This window comes from Coffea arabica, chromosome 10e (assembly GCF_036785885.1).
Source record: "Coffea arabica cultivar ET-39 chromosome 10e, Coffea Arabica ET-39 HiFi, whole genome shotgun sequence".
In the NCBI taxonomy this organism is placed as follows: Eukaryota; Viridiplantae; Streptophyta; class Magnoliopsida; order Gentianales; family Rubiaceae; genus Coffea; species Coffea arabica.
The window spans coordinates 7,325,811-7,339,137 of record NC_092328.1 but is presented as its reverse complement, the minus strand read 5'-3'; the positions used below and the strand labels follow the sequence as shown (position 1 = coordinate 7,339,137).

The 13,327-nt window shown below is 36.9% G+C and overlaps 1 protein-coding gene across 10 annotated transcripts; it reads right to left on the bottom strand.

Moving 5' to 3' along the window:
- Window positions 1-465: 465 nt before the first annotated feature.
- LOC113712271 (sucrose transport protein SUC4) lies at window positions 466-7,948 on the bottom strand. Of its 10 annotated transcripts, none has more exons than XR_011821760.1 (7): window positions 6,878-7,944; window positions 4,588-5,330; window positions 4,291-4,354; window positions 4,170-4,213; window positions 3,130-3,289; window positions 2,618-2,713; window positions 466-720 (listed from the first exon to the last, which is right to left on the bottom strand). XR_011821760.1 is itself a non-coding variant. In XM_072066781.1 (6 exons), the coding sequence occupies exons 1-5, from the start codon at window positions 7,386-7,388 to the stop codon at window positions 3,131-3,133; spliced, it is 1,521 nt and encodes a 506-aa protein (XP_071922882.1). In that variant the 5' UTR covers window positions 7,389-7,944; the 3' UTR covers window positions 2,402-2,713; window position 3,130. The 10 variants fall into 10 exon arrangements, 5 of the variants coding, with proteins under 5 accessions (XP_071922882.1, XP_071922881.1, XP_027091405.1 ...); XR_011821758.1 differs by having other exon boundaries at window positions 3,121-3,289; window positions 6,878-7,943; XR_003453259.2 differs by having other exon boundaries at window positions 2,618-2,788; window positions 3,121-3,289; window positions 6,878-7,939.
- Window positions 7,949-13,327: the final 5,379 nt, after the last annotated feature.

Below are 13,327 nucleotides of genomic sequence, written 5' to 3'. Positions count from 1 at the left end.
CATGTATCGCGCTGTCAGACTGCATGTGTCTCCAGCTCCAATAATAAATTTTGCAGCTGTGAGAGAGAAGATAAGAGAGTGCTCTTTCCTGTTTACCCTGCGTGGTGCAGCAGAACCTTTGGAGGTAAATTGCCCAGTCTCCAAAAATTGTTTCTTGCATTCTTCTTCTGTTTCATTTTTTCTGTCCCGTTCGTTTTTGCATATTTAGCAATGTAGTTATAACAAAACCAATTTGAGATTTTGCCACCCAAACTGGGGAAGTGGGGTTCACCATGGAGTTTGATTCCATGACACTGTAGCTAGGGAAAAATTGACAGAGTTCTAGGATCAAGAAATGGAATGGATCTGATTCACGTGTACGGCCCAATGTGATAATTGATACCTGAGTCTTTTTTTTTTTTAGGTTATTCTTATATGCAGGATCAGAGACAGGGCTCAACCACATTGTTGTACTACTGCCAACGCTTAAACCGTAAAGCAACTTACTAAAACAGCAAAAGCATTTCCTCATCGTTCAAGTTATTTCCCTGTTTCAGTGAAAGTCACTGAAGAGGAGGAGGAGAATAATTATTCTGTAACAACTAACAAGAACAGATTCCTCGATACTGGTTTCTTCTTAGCAAATAGGGAGTTTGGGGGAGGGGTGGGGGCCCTATTATTCTCTCTTCTTTCTCTGCGCCATCAAGTTGTTCAGTCCATTAACTTTAATTTACACTGTATCTGCAAAAGGACCATCCAGGAGACTTGATGAGGAGAACAGATACATTATTCTTACGAAACATATCTTGTCATTCCAAAGTTGATTCCAGACAAACTTGACTCTCACTATGTGTTTCAATTTAAAGCAACTCCTAAATGACATTTATCGTGTGCTTATAATCTCATTTTAGGAGGAGACTTTACAGATGTTTCTGGTGCACTAACAAGAAGCTCTACCCAGTCTGCAGAAGCCAGACCTTCCTTCGATTGATGCTCACTAGTGCAAAATACATAACAGGAATTTATTCCAAGGTTCAGATGCAAGGAAGGAAAGGAGAGAATAACGGAAGAGGGAATCCTTCACAGAAATCAACCAAACCTTATGGATTACAAGTTTCAGAAAATGTGCAAAAAGAATACAATGTACCAAGACATCTACGTTGAAGTCACAATCAAGGCATCATTCCATGAACTGTTAGCCACCAATCATATACCTTACAGGAAACATTTAGCAATTTTGCACACCAAAGGTTCAGATTCATAGATTCCAGCACATTATCAAAACCGCATCACTTGTAAGCAGTCGAAATTCCTCTAATAAATAAACATTGCATGCAAAAGATTTTGCTTTAGTAAATATATCCCCATGAAGTGTAGCTTAGAAACTATAAACCAAAAGATAGTAATTGCATAACCTGGAACTACTGACGAAGCTTCTTTTCATTTAACCACATGAACGCCACCAAAACCACCTCCATTGAATCTTAATAAAAATCTTCCTAGTTTTAGATGCTACAACAATCTCAAATGTTGATCTTAGTTGAATTTGCTATTTCCTGCATGAAGAGACTAACAGCAAAAGTAACTTATTCCTAGAGTACTCAAGACTGCTAGAGAAATCGAGCAAATTGCAGCAGTCCTGAGATGATAACATTCGTGTCAGAGGAAGGAATGCTCATTTGAGTGTCAAATCCACCAATGTCCAAGAGAAAGAAGCTCCACAAGAGTCCACTCCCTTTTCATTAGGTCTTCAATCCACAAGAAACTTGTTTACATTTCATCAGCGCTTCAGTCCCTGGTCAACTGACAAGGAAAATGAGCAGTTGGGGTGCACAGTACCATACTACTCCTCAGCACTTGGCAAATTTTACGTTCACCAACAGCCCAAACGTTTCAAACCTCGATCTAATTTCCATAGCCCAAATGTTTTCAATATAACCTTGATCTAACTTGCATATCAAGTCCTAATTGCTTCAGGAAATCCACCCAATGGAAACTTTTGAAACAATAGACCCAGAAGCTCACTACAAACTAGGAAGTGAATCTCTTCCTTTGCTCCAAAAAAACAGCTAACCATGGATTTCCATAGAATAGAATTTACTTGCAACATACAGTTTTACCCTGCGTAATGTCTATACTTGGAGATGTTAACACACAAAACAAGCAATGGCATTCTTTTTCTATAATCATGCTTGTTATTATCCTCAGCTAAAATCTGCTGAAAGCAGAATCAAGAAGTGCGCTCAAAGAAACCTGACTATAGAGTACCTCAGCTTGGAGCAAGGTGAGAATATAGCAATCCAAATGAGAAAGGAAAGATCACAATTAAAAAGATAAATATGTAATATGTAACAAGCACGAAGATTTTTACCCTCTAGTTGTTATTGTCCAGCTACAGCAGAGTCCAGCGAGATTAGCGATATTGATGTATGATAGGATTCTTTTGATATCAATATTATACCAAGCATAAAAGAAATTTTACATCTTAATTACAGACTCGATTTTGTTTCCACAAACAGAAAGTAGAAATAAATTGAATATGTTGAAATAAATATCATCCAAAGCTATTGACAAAATCTTGAGTTATAGAACTCTGTTGCTAACACATTGTGCCAAAAAATTCGATACAACAAAATACCTCATTGTGGAGCCTGGATATTAATCCTTTGATGGTGGAATAGCCAAAATTCCACATGCCACAATGATTTAAGTTCCTGCCAGCATTGGGATTCACCTGCACCATATCCATGGCTCCCATAAGACGCCAATCCAATGGTGGGCAGCAGCAAAATTACTTCAAGTAAATAGCCTAAGAAAGAAATACAAAATCAGAGGAAAGACGGTATAATCTTTGAATTGAAGAAAAAAAATTTATTTAACGCCTTCTAAGAAAACTAAAATATATTCTAACCACAATATATCGTCATATTGGGTGTTCTGATAGTATTCACAAGTTGGCAGTTCATGAGTGCAAGGAAAATACAAAAGGAGAAGAAAAAGTGAAGGCAGTAAATACACTCATGATTATTTTAACATTAGTCCCAAAAAAGCGTTCAGCATGGGAACTTGTATGTCACCAAAATCCAGTAAATTTTGTTTATTTACTGAAGTACATGGAAATCTTCTTAAATTCGTGTTTACCTATCATACCTCAGGGGAGGATTCTTGATTTTTCCACCCTTGTTCGAGGAATTGCCAGAATGGCTATGAGTCCACTAGCAAATGCTGAAACAGCTGCAACTGCAAAGGCTGGTGAGTTGCCACCACCAAATAGCTCATCCCACGGTCCGCTTCCAAGAGAGACCAAAATCTATTGTCAAAATCCAAAGACATGTCATCAACATGCCATTTTTAGGATTAGTTGCATAACACATCTCTCCCCACCTCCTCTTCCTCCCCCCCCCCCCCCCCACCAACAAAAAAAAAAGGGAAAATAAGAGAGGAAAACAGATGAGAAAGAAGAAAAAGGAAGGAATATGGTGCAAAAAAGTGTGGTGGATAAGAGGATAGGATATGTGGGGACGGGATACAACACGTCACATAATTCTGCCCTCAATTCAGATGGTGTCTGCCAAAACTTGGATACTGTGTTTACAAAATCTAAAAGAAGAAAAGCAATAAACATGACAGAACGATAGAACGGTTCCTACTTCAATATCATGAAATGAAGTCCTAATTCAGGCCTGTCTGTAAATAGATCAAATGGGTTTTATGTAAATCACTGAGTTAAGTAGAAAATATGTATGCATACCATCCTACAAAGACGGGCATGTTAATATGTTCATTTCCAGCTTAAATTCCATCCTCAAAAAAATGACAGAGGAAAGGTAAAGCTGGCAAAACAAAGATGCCATGTGATGTAGAAAATTGTATTCTGAAATGTTCTTTCTCCTAGTCTTGCTTGGTCTTCATACTTTTTCTTTTTTTTTTACACCAAAGGTTGACAGATCAAATTGAACTGGATGTTTCAAACTGGTAATTTAATTGTCAACTATGTTATTTCATTAGTGAAAACTTGTTTCAAAATCAATTTTTGGAAAACTCTGTTTAGGTTTAACCTGCCAGATGAATGTAACCAGTCTCTTCCAAGAGCGAGTCAATGCTAGCTTAGACAACCTAGATGGCAGTAAAATGAACCAAAACCAGTGAACCAACAAATGAAATAACTCTTGAGAGAACCAGATCTATACCTGTGGGACCACAATTGCCAAATTGAGAACACCCATTGACAATCCTGCATGGTTGAAATGCATGGCTCAAAGATTCATGCCTTTCCATCAGTATAAGGTCAAAATGTTTAAAAACACATACCCTGGCCAAGCCCTAAAGCTTCAATCCGTGAGGATATCAAGGCATAGGGAACACTGTAGGTTATCTGCAAAGCAGGTAACAAGGTTGGGTTCTTTCACGAAATGCTCCAAACTTGGATATCTAAGTACTTCCAAAGGAATATCAGGATGAATAATTAATTCCTAGGTCCTTTTAAATAGCCAATTCGCTAATTTGTTCAACAATATAGGCAATCCTGAAAGAGCTCAGCAAAATAAATTACAAAGCCTCAAACTTAATCTCTGGGTAAGACTTGGTACAAAAAGTAAAGATACATACCGCGAGGGGAATCCCCAGAATGGAAAATACTACCAGTGCAGCAATCACAACACCATCTGGAGGAAAATGGTCACCAATGTCCATATGAGTTCTGACTGCAGCAATTATAAGCATTGCAACAAAACAAAGAGACATGATGATGTTCGAAACTCCCCATGTAAAACCAGCCCCCCATTTCCGGCAGAGCTTCTCCATGAGCACTGAAGTTACTCCAAGGAACACTGAATTCAACATTAGACCAAAAGCACCCATTCTGACTCCAACACTGTAATTCTGGCCAACATTTGGCTCCCCACCATAAATTTCTCGCCCCATCCAATCAGTATCAAAGAGAAGAAAAGGAAACCATCCAATCCAATTCAAAGCAATAGCAAGCAAGATAATCCAAATAACCCCAGTGAAATATTTAAAAGTACCAAACATTTCCCAAAGGAAAGCTTCTTGTTCATGGCTTGACTGTTCAGATCTTCCTTCTACAGAAGCAGGTGAACCATGGAGGGAATCCAGCGGCTTCTCCTGCGCTCCTGATATGCTTATATATGTCGTAATTGCTATAAAGATAATGTCAATAAGGAAGGCGGCCTTAAGATTTGCACAGTTGACGTTGCACGCAGAACTGAGCGTAAAGGGTAAAAGTTTGAACCAACCACTGTAAGCTCCAGTGGCATAGCCAAGGATATTTCCAACAGCCATCCATAGTGAAAAATATGCATTTGCTACTCGAGTCCTCCGGTGATCCTTTTCTAATATGAAACAGTAAAATGGCAAGCGTTAATTTCTGATTGGCTGTGGGTGCAAGTTATCACCTCTTTCCCTGGGGGAGAAGATTGAAATAAAAAAAGCACAGACCATGAACTTGCTGGAACTGATAGCGTGAGTTTGTTTTTCTCCTTCTATGAGGATAGAAACGTATCAGATAATTGACGACATAACTCTATGAAGCCATGCTACACTAATATGCTCTAAGTCAATTATATCTGATAAATAAATCTACATCTGCTGCCACATATCTTCAACCATATACTTCCCACTTGTACCATCTGTTATCAGCTAAAGAACCACACTTTTCCGACAAGCATTTCACCTTAAATTCGCAAGTACCTTATGTGGAATTCCAGCATGACTTATTACTCAACATTATGCACTTTCACAATGCGTTACCGTGTAAAAAGAAGTAGGAATCATGCATAGCCCCATCAATCATTCGCTCCAAGAATTGAGGCATTAAAAGAGTTATATAGTTCCACATAATGTGTCACTAAGCACATTCCAGAATCAAAAGTCTATGACTTGATGACTAAAGTAACTTTAGAGCGTCAACATCTTCGTATAGGTCTCTGCAGTCATTTCAACTCAAGTGCAATGTCAGTCATGCTACGAGGAGCACTTGTAAATTTAATAAACTAACCAATTCTCTTCTAAGTGAATGGGATTCCACATATAGTAGCCCAAACAGTTAAATCACCGGCAAATGCATTAATCCCTAAGCAACACAACGTTATGCAAAGAAAAAGTTATTTGCGCTCGTAATTACCACAGTTAAAATTGGAGGGCATTGTAAATATTTTAATCATTTCTTACTTTATCTGAATGATCTTACTAAAACTAAAAAATCATCCCTAAGCCGGGGCCCATTGCTTATGTGCAAAAGGACGAAGGAAAATCAAGCACCACTTTTTTCTTTGCTTCTTCTTTCAGTCACTTCTTTTCTTCTTGGAGCCCAGTGTGTTTCCCAAAGGAAGAAATGCACCGAGGGATCCACCAGTTCCACAATTCCAGCTCTGAGGGCATTAGAGTCAATGTAATACTCAATAAAAACGCCTAGAACATCATTATTCCTCGTAGCCTCGACCCCAATAGCTCCATAATAACTCCAAGCGACTTCCATGATTAAAACTTCCCCTTTCACTCACCAAAAGTTTACGCCGCACTTGTCCAAAACATTAAAAAAGTAAAACATATCGTCACGTTTCCCAAGAAAATACGCCACAAAAATAAATAAATAAACACAAGTATAATTGCGAGCATTTCGAGAAAATATTCAGCTCAGCAGAGCAGACGGCCGGCACGTAAAAGAGAAATCCAAATATATTCAGCAAAAATATTTTAAAATGTTTTTTTGGAGGTCGAGGATATAATTCAGTAAAATTTTGCATAATTTTTTTACCATCACTAACTTACAGAGCTCAGCGTTCTAATCTTGCATGCAAATTAAATTAAACTTAAATTCACGCATACTATACGTATGCCTCGCGTATAAAGTACGTATACATGCGTATGGAGTACGTACCAGTTAGATCAGCGAGGAGAGCTCTACAAGGACCTTGCGTCATGTTATTCGCAACATCGAGGAGCCAAAACCCTATGACGAAAGCCACAATAGCGCGTAGCTTGATTTCCCCGCGGTCGCCGAAAAGCCAGCCGATATCAGCCGAGAAACCGATGACTAGAACGGCAACGACGATCGATGCCGCGCCGGCAATAATAAAAGGCCTTCGACGGCCGAGCCGACTTTTGCACCGATCGCTCATGTGACCAACCAGCGGTTGAACGAAAAAACCGGAAATCGGTCCGCATAACCATATTATACTCGCCCAGGCGTGAGGAATCCCGAGCTCTTGTACGTAGGGAGTCAGTAACGATAACTGTAGCGCCCAACCGAACTGAATTCCGCACGCGACGGACGAGACTCGGAGCAGAAGACGTAAGGGGACTCGTTGTGGTCGAACCGGTTCCCTAACCGGAGGACGAGTTGCTCTCGGTTTGTTTTTACCATGCCCTTCGGCCTCCGGCATCGGCATTCGACTGTTGAGGACTAAAGTGGAGTGGAAAATTTGAGCTGGCGGAGTGAAGAGGAGAAAAAGGGAAAATGGAGGATTTAGTTGAAAGATTCGGAAAATATAGGCCCTTATATTTGGAGAAAATTACGGGACAAACGGAGGGGGAATGGATAGGGGTAGGGGTTGTAATAATGGTTGAAGTGTGAGGGCGAAGGTTAAGGCGAGTTGGGGCCGGATTGGAAAGAGGGAGTATAATACTACTACTACTATTTGAAGTAGCGGGCGAGTTTTCGTTGATTGGAAGGTTTTGTTAGTGGACTTGCGGGTGAAATGCGCCTGGAGGATTGTTTGGAATGATTCTAAAAAGGATCTGGTCTTAATAACGGGAGTTAGGGCGATGACAAAACCGGCGGCAACCGCCGATGCCGTTCCGAATCCGATGACTGTTTGTTGGTACTTCGACTTCAAGACACTCCTGTTATATTTGTAGTTTTTTTCGTTTTGCTATCCATACCATCACTCAAGCAAAGTTACCAAAGACTTTGATACGATAGAAGTTTGGAGTTGAGCGATGAATTAAATTACTCGATATTTAAATTAGAGTTCAATTTGATTCTAGTTAATTCGAGTCCGGCTCATCAGTTAGATTCAAAATGTGAATAATAAAGTGTGAATAAATTAGATTCAAGATGTTTTTTCTCTTTCTTTCGTCATTCTACATAATCATCATAGCAAAAAAAGAAGAAAAATTATCCTTGATTGGCTTCATAATTATCCTGAGTTGGAGATATTCCTTTCGTGCGTGAATGAATCATTCGAGCCCGTGCATCTTAATTTTTACTAGCGAGCACGCATCGTCAGCCAGGGAAGGCCGGATTGCACGATAAAATAGAAAAGTTGTAAATAACAGGCTTGATTCGAGATCTTTTATTTATATATTAAAAAATTAAAAAAAGGAGCATCGTTAATATAATTAAATTATATTTAATTTATTATGTTAATGCATATACAGAAATATATTTATTTAAACTTAATTACTAGCATATAAATACACATATTTACATTTAATACACGATCTATTTAAACATTTTTTTTTTTATTATTGATTTCAGTCTACAAAAAATTGAATGAACATTTACGGACAAGCCCGTGTCACAATAGCAAAAACACATGTCATAATCAGTTGACAGGTTGTCAACAAAAGTCTCGCCATTCAGACAAAGAAAGCTTAGTGGGGTCGAGAGCAGGTATACAATATGTTGCCCGGAAATTGCACTTCTTGCGAAGGTGAAGGGTTATTATTATTATTTTTTTTTTTCAGTTGAGGTGTCCGGATCTACACCTGACTAGTTTTTTAATTTCGAGAAGAGTGGGTTCCATCGATCCTCACAGGAAGATATCTCGGTTGCTCAAGCTCAAAGTCGAATCCCAGATCTGTCCCAGATTACGCCGGCCCGAGCTAACCGAGGAGGCGCGAAGGTGAAGGGTTAAGATATGATGTCCATTTATTAAGTAGAGTGTAGAGGCCTAAAAACATGCTAAACTAATACTAGTATAATAACCATGGGGACGATGCTAAACAAACGCGCATACTATAATGTAAGTCTATAATTGCTAGGCTTGGTAAAGGTGCTTTTTTTTTTATTAATTGGGGCGGCCGTGTATGATTGCAAATTTGCTTTACACCTTTCATGTCACACAGAACGCCTAGTCGGTCGGCTTTGTCATGCAGATTTTGGTGTAAGATTGTCATTCGTTCTCTTTCATTTCTTTTTCTATGGATCTCTTGTATGCTTGCCATTCATTCGTTTGCAGTTGCTTTGTTGAGCTGTACAATTCGTTTTTCAACAGAAGCTCCCGGCAAAATCTTGTCGTTTTATTTGGCTATTTTTAGCATCTTCAAAGTGTTTTGACACGCTTCAACTTGGAGGAAAAGATTAGCCATCTGGGACGCAAATTGTAAGCTGTGACCACATGGTTTGTTTCAATGAATCAATTTTAAGGGAAAATGTTACTGCCATTGCCTCACTTTTGGCAAATTCTCATCTTTGCGTTATTTTTCTTTGGCTGAGTTCTGTTCAAGGATTTAGAAAGCGTGTTCCTTTCGAAGGCCCGGCGGGTTTCAAAAAAAGGAAGAGGTCCGTTTCCAATAAGGGTGGCTTGGTCAAAAGCATAGTGAGCTCGAGGTTGAACTGTTCGTTACGTGTAACGAGTCGAGTTCGAATATCAGAAGTAAACACTCAATTAAGCTCTTCGAAACGAGTATTGATATTATTTATATATTATATATTTTAATTAAAGAATGAGTATTATGGGTTCATATTTTAATAAATTTACATGAAGTAATATTTAGTAAAAAAAAATGATACATGATAAAATGGTAATATAATAAATCTAAAATATTAAAAAAAAAACTCGAACCCCAACTCGAATAGTTTGAATTTGTTAAGAGTTGCAATTTACTCGAATTCAAAATAGTCGAATTCAAACTCGAGCATGGTGCTACCCAAACTCGACTCAATTACACAGCACCCCTAATTTTCAAGTGCTCAATAATCTTGATGTTACCTTTTTTTTTGTTTTAAAGAATCCGTAAGGTATGTCTTGTTTAGAAGAATGTTGATGGCAACGTCCGGTACCAAGTAGTGTCGTTCATCACTCTGTTTACCCGTGTAGTCGTACTCCCGTGTATTCATCTGATTGATTAAATATTCTCCTGCAATTATGTACTCCACTAGTTTACTCAATACAGAATGGTGGGTCTTAGTTCGAAGAAGAATTTAGAAAAGAATACGAATATTTTCGGGCAACCAAAACCTTTCTAATATGTCAAGAAATATTCTTAAAAATTTTCTTGCGAAGCCAGCAATCCAAGCATTTAGCACTAAAAGTTAGTACTTAAAACAGATGAATATACATAAACTTTACTTTTGACTTATAACCGGTGTATCATCTTTAAGTTCCGCATCCCCACAAACTCCCATTTATGAATCCATGGAGTCCTTTAGACTTTTCGGGTCCTAGATTATGATAGATTAAATTATAGAAATACTCTTATTGCTGTGAAAAAAAATCCATGGAGTCCTTCGTTTCCTCACTAATCATCTCAGATGAACGCTAACGAACACAGTGCATTACCCTTTCAAGATCATCCGCAAATGGAATGGCTCTTTTGTTTTTTTTTTTTTTTTAAATGTCGTAAGTATTATTATTCATAATTAATGAAGTCATATTCTTTTGTCTGAAAAGTTTGCTCGAAAAATTCCAAACCATGATAGTTCCACATATAATTTACATAACATAATAATGGTTTTAATTAATCTAGCCGTCACTAGTCAAAGCTGGTTTTCACCGAAAAAGAAGAAAAAGGTCACAGTCATACCCTTTTGTGAACAAATTGCCTAAGAACGACTCTTTTTATCAGAAATTTTAAGAATTAGTAGTTAAATTTAATCCTAAATTAACCTCAAAAGCCACGGTGATAACTCCTGAGGCCAATTTGGGGACTTATCTATCTAACCCCCAAACCCCCTTACATCGATGTGGGACTACGGAAAAATTAGCAAGGAAGCTGCTGCTAGATGTTAACTAACACGCACAAACCACAGATGCCTCGGCTCTACTTAATAGGATTTTCCTAGTATTAAACTGTACACAGAGTAATCTACATGGACCCATCGAATTGTCATAACAAATAATCAAATCGATTCCAGTTGGACACCAAATTGAATTGATGTTATGGTTATCGTCGGGTTACCATGGTCTATGGTTCTATTAACAATAAGCTCCGGGTAAAGCGGATGAAACTGAAGATAAGATCAATAAAAGATGGGAGCGAGTTAGCCAGTAGTCAGTGAAATTTTTGAATAATAAAGATTTGACCACTCAACTATTAATAGTATATTTTTACTTATTGAATTATCAAATGTATAGATTTTAGGTCATTCGGTCCGATTCTACTATTAATTCTATCGGATTTAAAGACTCGCACGGTTCACAAAACATACTATGAATAGTTAGATTCAGTAGAATTAATAGTGGAATCAGATAGAATAGACCAAAATTTACACTTTTAATAATCAATGAGAAAAACAGTTAATAATTAAGTTGCCAAAACTTGAATGTTTAAAAAATTGAGTGGCTATTCTATAGTAAGTTGATCTAAAAGATGGAGATACAGTCAACTAACCGCTTTGGTATCACAGTATTAGGTTTGACTGTGGAGGCTTTGTTTTTCCCTTGTAAGAGGTAAAGTAAGCTTTTTGCCTTTTCTCCTTTTGGATTTCTGCCTTTGCTTCTTCTTTCGAGAAACAAAATTTGACTAATTAAACCTAATTTCAGAGGTCAGTCCAAAAGTCGGCAACTCTTGAATTGCTCCCAGGGACTTAACTACCCAAATCCCAACCCCCCAAAGCCGACGTGGGATTTCTGCCTTTGCATACTGGTTATTTTTACTAGGATGCAGGTGCGTGCGTGTGTGTGTGTGTGTGTGTGTGTGTTTTTTTTGGCTTTGACAGATGGTAGTATCCATTATCCGGCAGTTGTTTGGCAGCTGATGCAATCATGCAATAAAAAAATTGAGGGGCCAAAAAATAATAATGGGAGGCTAGTATTTTAGTAGTGTATTTAAAGAATAAAGCATAGTATAGTTAATTTTAGGAGCGGATTGCTCTTATTTAGTTGTTTGTTTCTTCTGATGAGTACGTGCTTACACCCCATGTTTGGTAAGCATGAATAGCATGGAAAGAAAAGGCCTTCCAAGCCTTTCCAACTTATTAATTTTATTCCAAATTTGGTATAAATCATTTAAAGGAAAAATTCTTTCCCCCTTCACAACTTTTTCCGTATTCCTCAGAAAAATCTTGGAAAAGCTCTTTTCAATTTTATCCTAGAATACCCAAATTAATAGGATGTCAAATTTATCCTTATAAATCTTTTTACTCTATCACCATATCTCAAAATGTTTGTGAGCCCAATTAATAGTTAAATGTAATCTTTCTTAATAAATAATTTTTCTCAAGTTTAAAATATTTTTTCCCTTTTTAGTAGCAAACAAATATTTTACGATACTTTATTAATTGACATTTGAACAATTTTGTGAAATTTTTTTGTATTTTATAAAAAAATTAAAAAAACATAATAACAATTTAAAATATATTATATTTGTTTGTCTTCATGTAATTTATATTTTACACTACTAATTAAGCCGTTATATTGCGCGTGGATGTAAAAATTTAACATAGACTTCTATATGCTGCAATGAATTAAATATTATAATTGAAAACATTTAATATCAATAATCAATTATTTTGAAAGCAAAAAATGTCAAAATTCTACATAAACAAATAAATAACATAATATAATAAATAAATAATGTTATGTCCTCTAAACTAATCCAGGACAATAAAGTCAAATTTGTATTAATTATATTCCATTCTGACATTTAAATATGAATTTCACCAAACACTGAAAATAAATGGATAATCCATTTTGACTTTGTGTATGAGACACTGGAATGACAAAATTCTTTTCCCTACCATCCTAGGCAGAAACGTATTTTGGGTGGAAAGATCTTCCCATTCTGGTCATTTCTGTGTACCAAATGAGAGGTATAGTGTCAAAAGTTGCAATGATGATAAGAAAAATTAGAAGGGATAATTTCATAAACCTCCCCTAAGGTTTCTGACTATTTCACTAACCTCTATTGAACTTAATTATCTCATAACATACAAGTCCAATCAATAATTAAAAAGTGATATTAGGAGAGAAAAAAAGAATATGATTTCATCATTGTCCCTCATCTACTTTATTATTTAATTAATTTAATACCAATCTTCACATTAAAGAAAATGTCTAAAATTTATTGTTATCATTAGGAATCAAATTACATATAGTATCAAAAAATGGTATACCATTTTATATTTTTACTTAATACATGATCTGAAATACCCTTTTCAATT

What these genes read in the sequence shown, in the direction of transcription:
- LOC113712271 (XM_072066781.1), bottom strand. Translation starts at nt 7,388, where the DNA reads ATGCCGATGCCGGAGGCCGAAGGGCATGGTAAAAACAAACCGAGAGCA. An exon ending in TCTCCTCGCTGATCTAACTG is followed by an intron (nt 5,331 to 6,877) that starts GTACGTACTCCA and finishes GTTTCATATTAG; the next exon opens with AAAAGGATCACCGGAGGACT. An exon ending in TTCTGGGGATTCCCCTCGCG is followed by an intron (nt 4,355 to 4,587) that starts GTATGTATCTTT and finishes CCTGCTTTGCAG; the next exon opens with ATAACCTACAGTGTTCCCTA.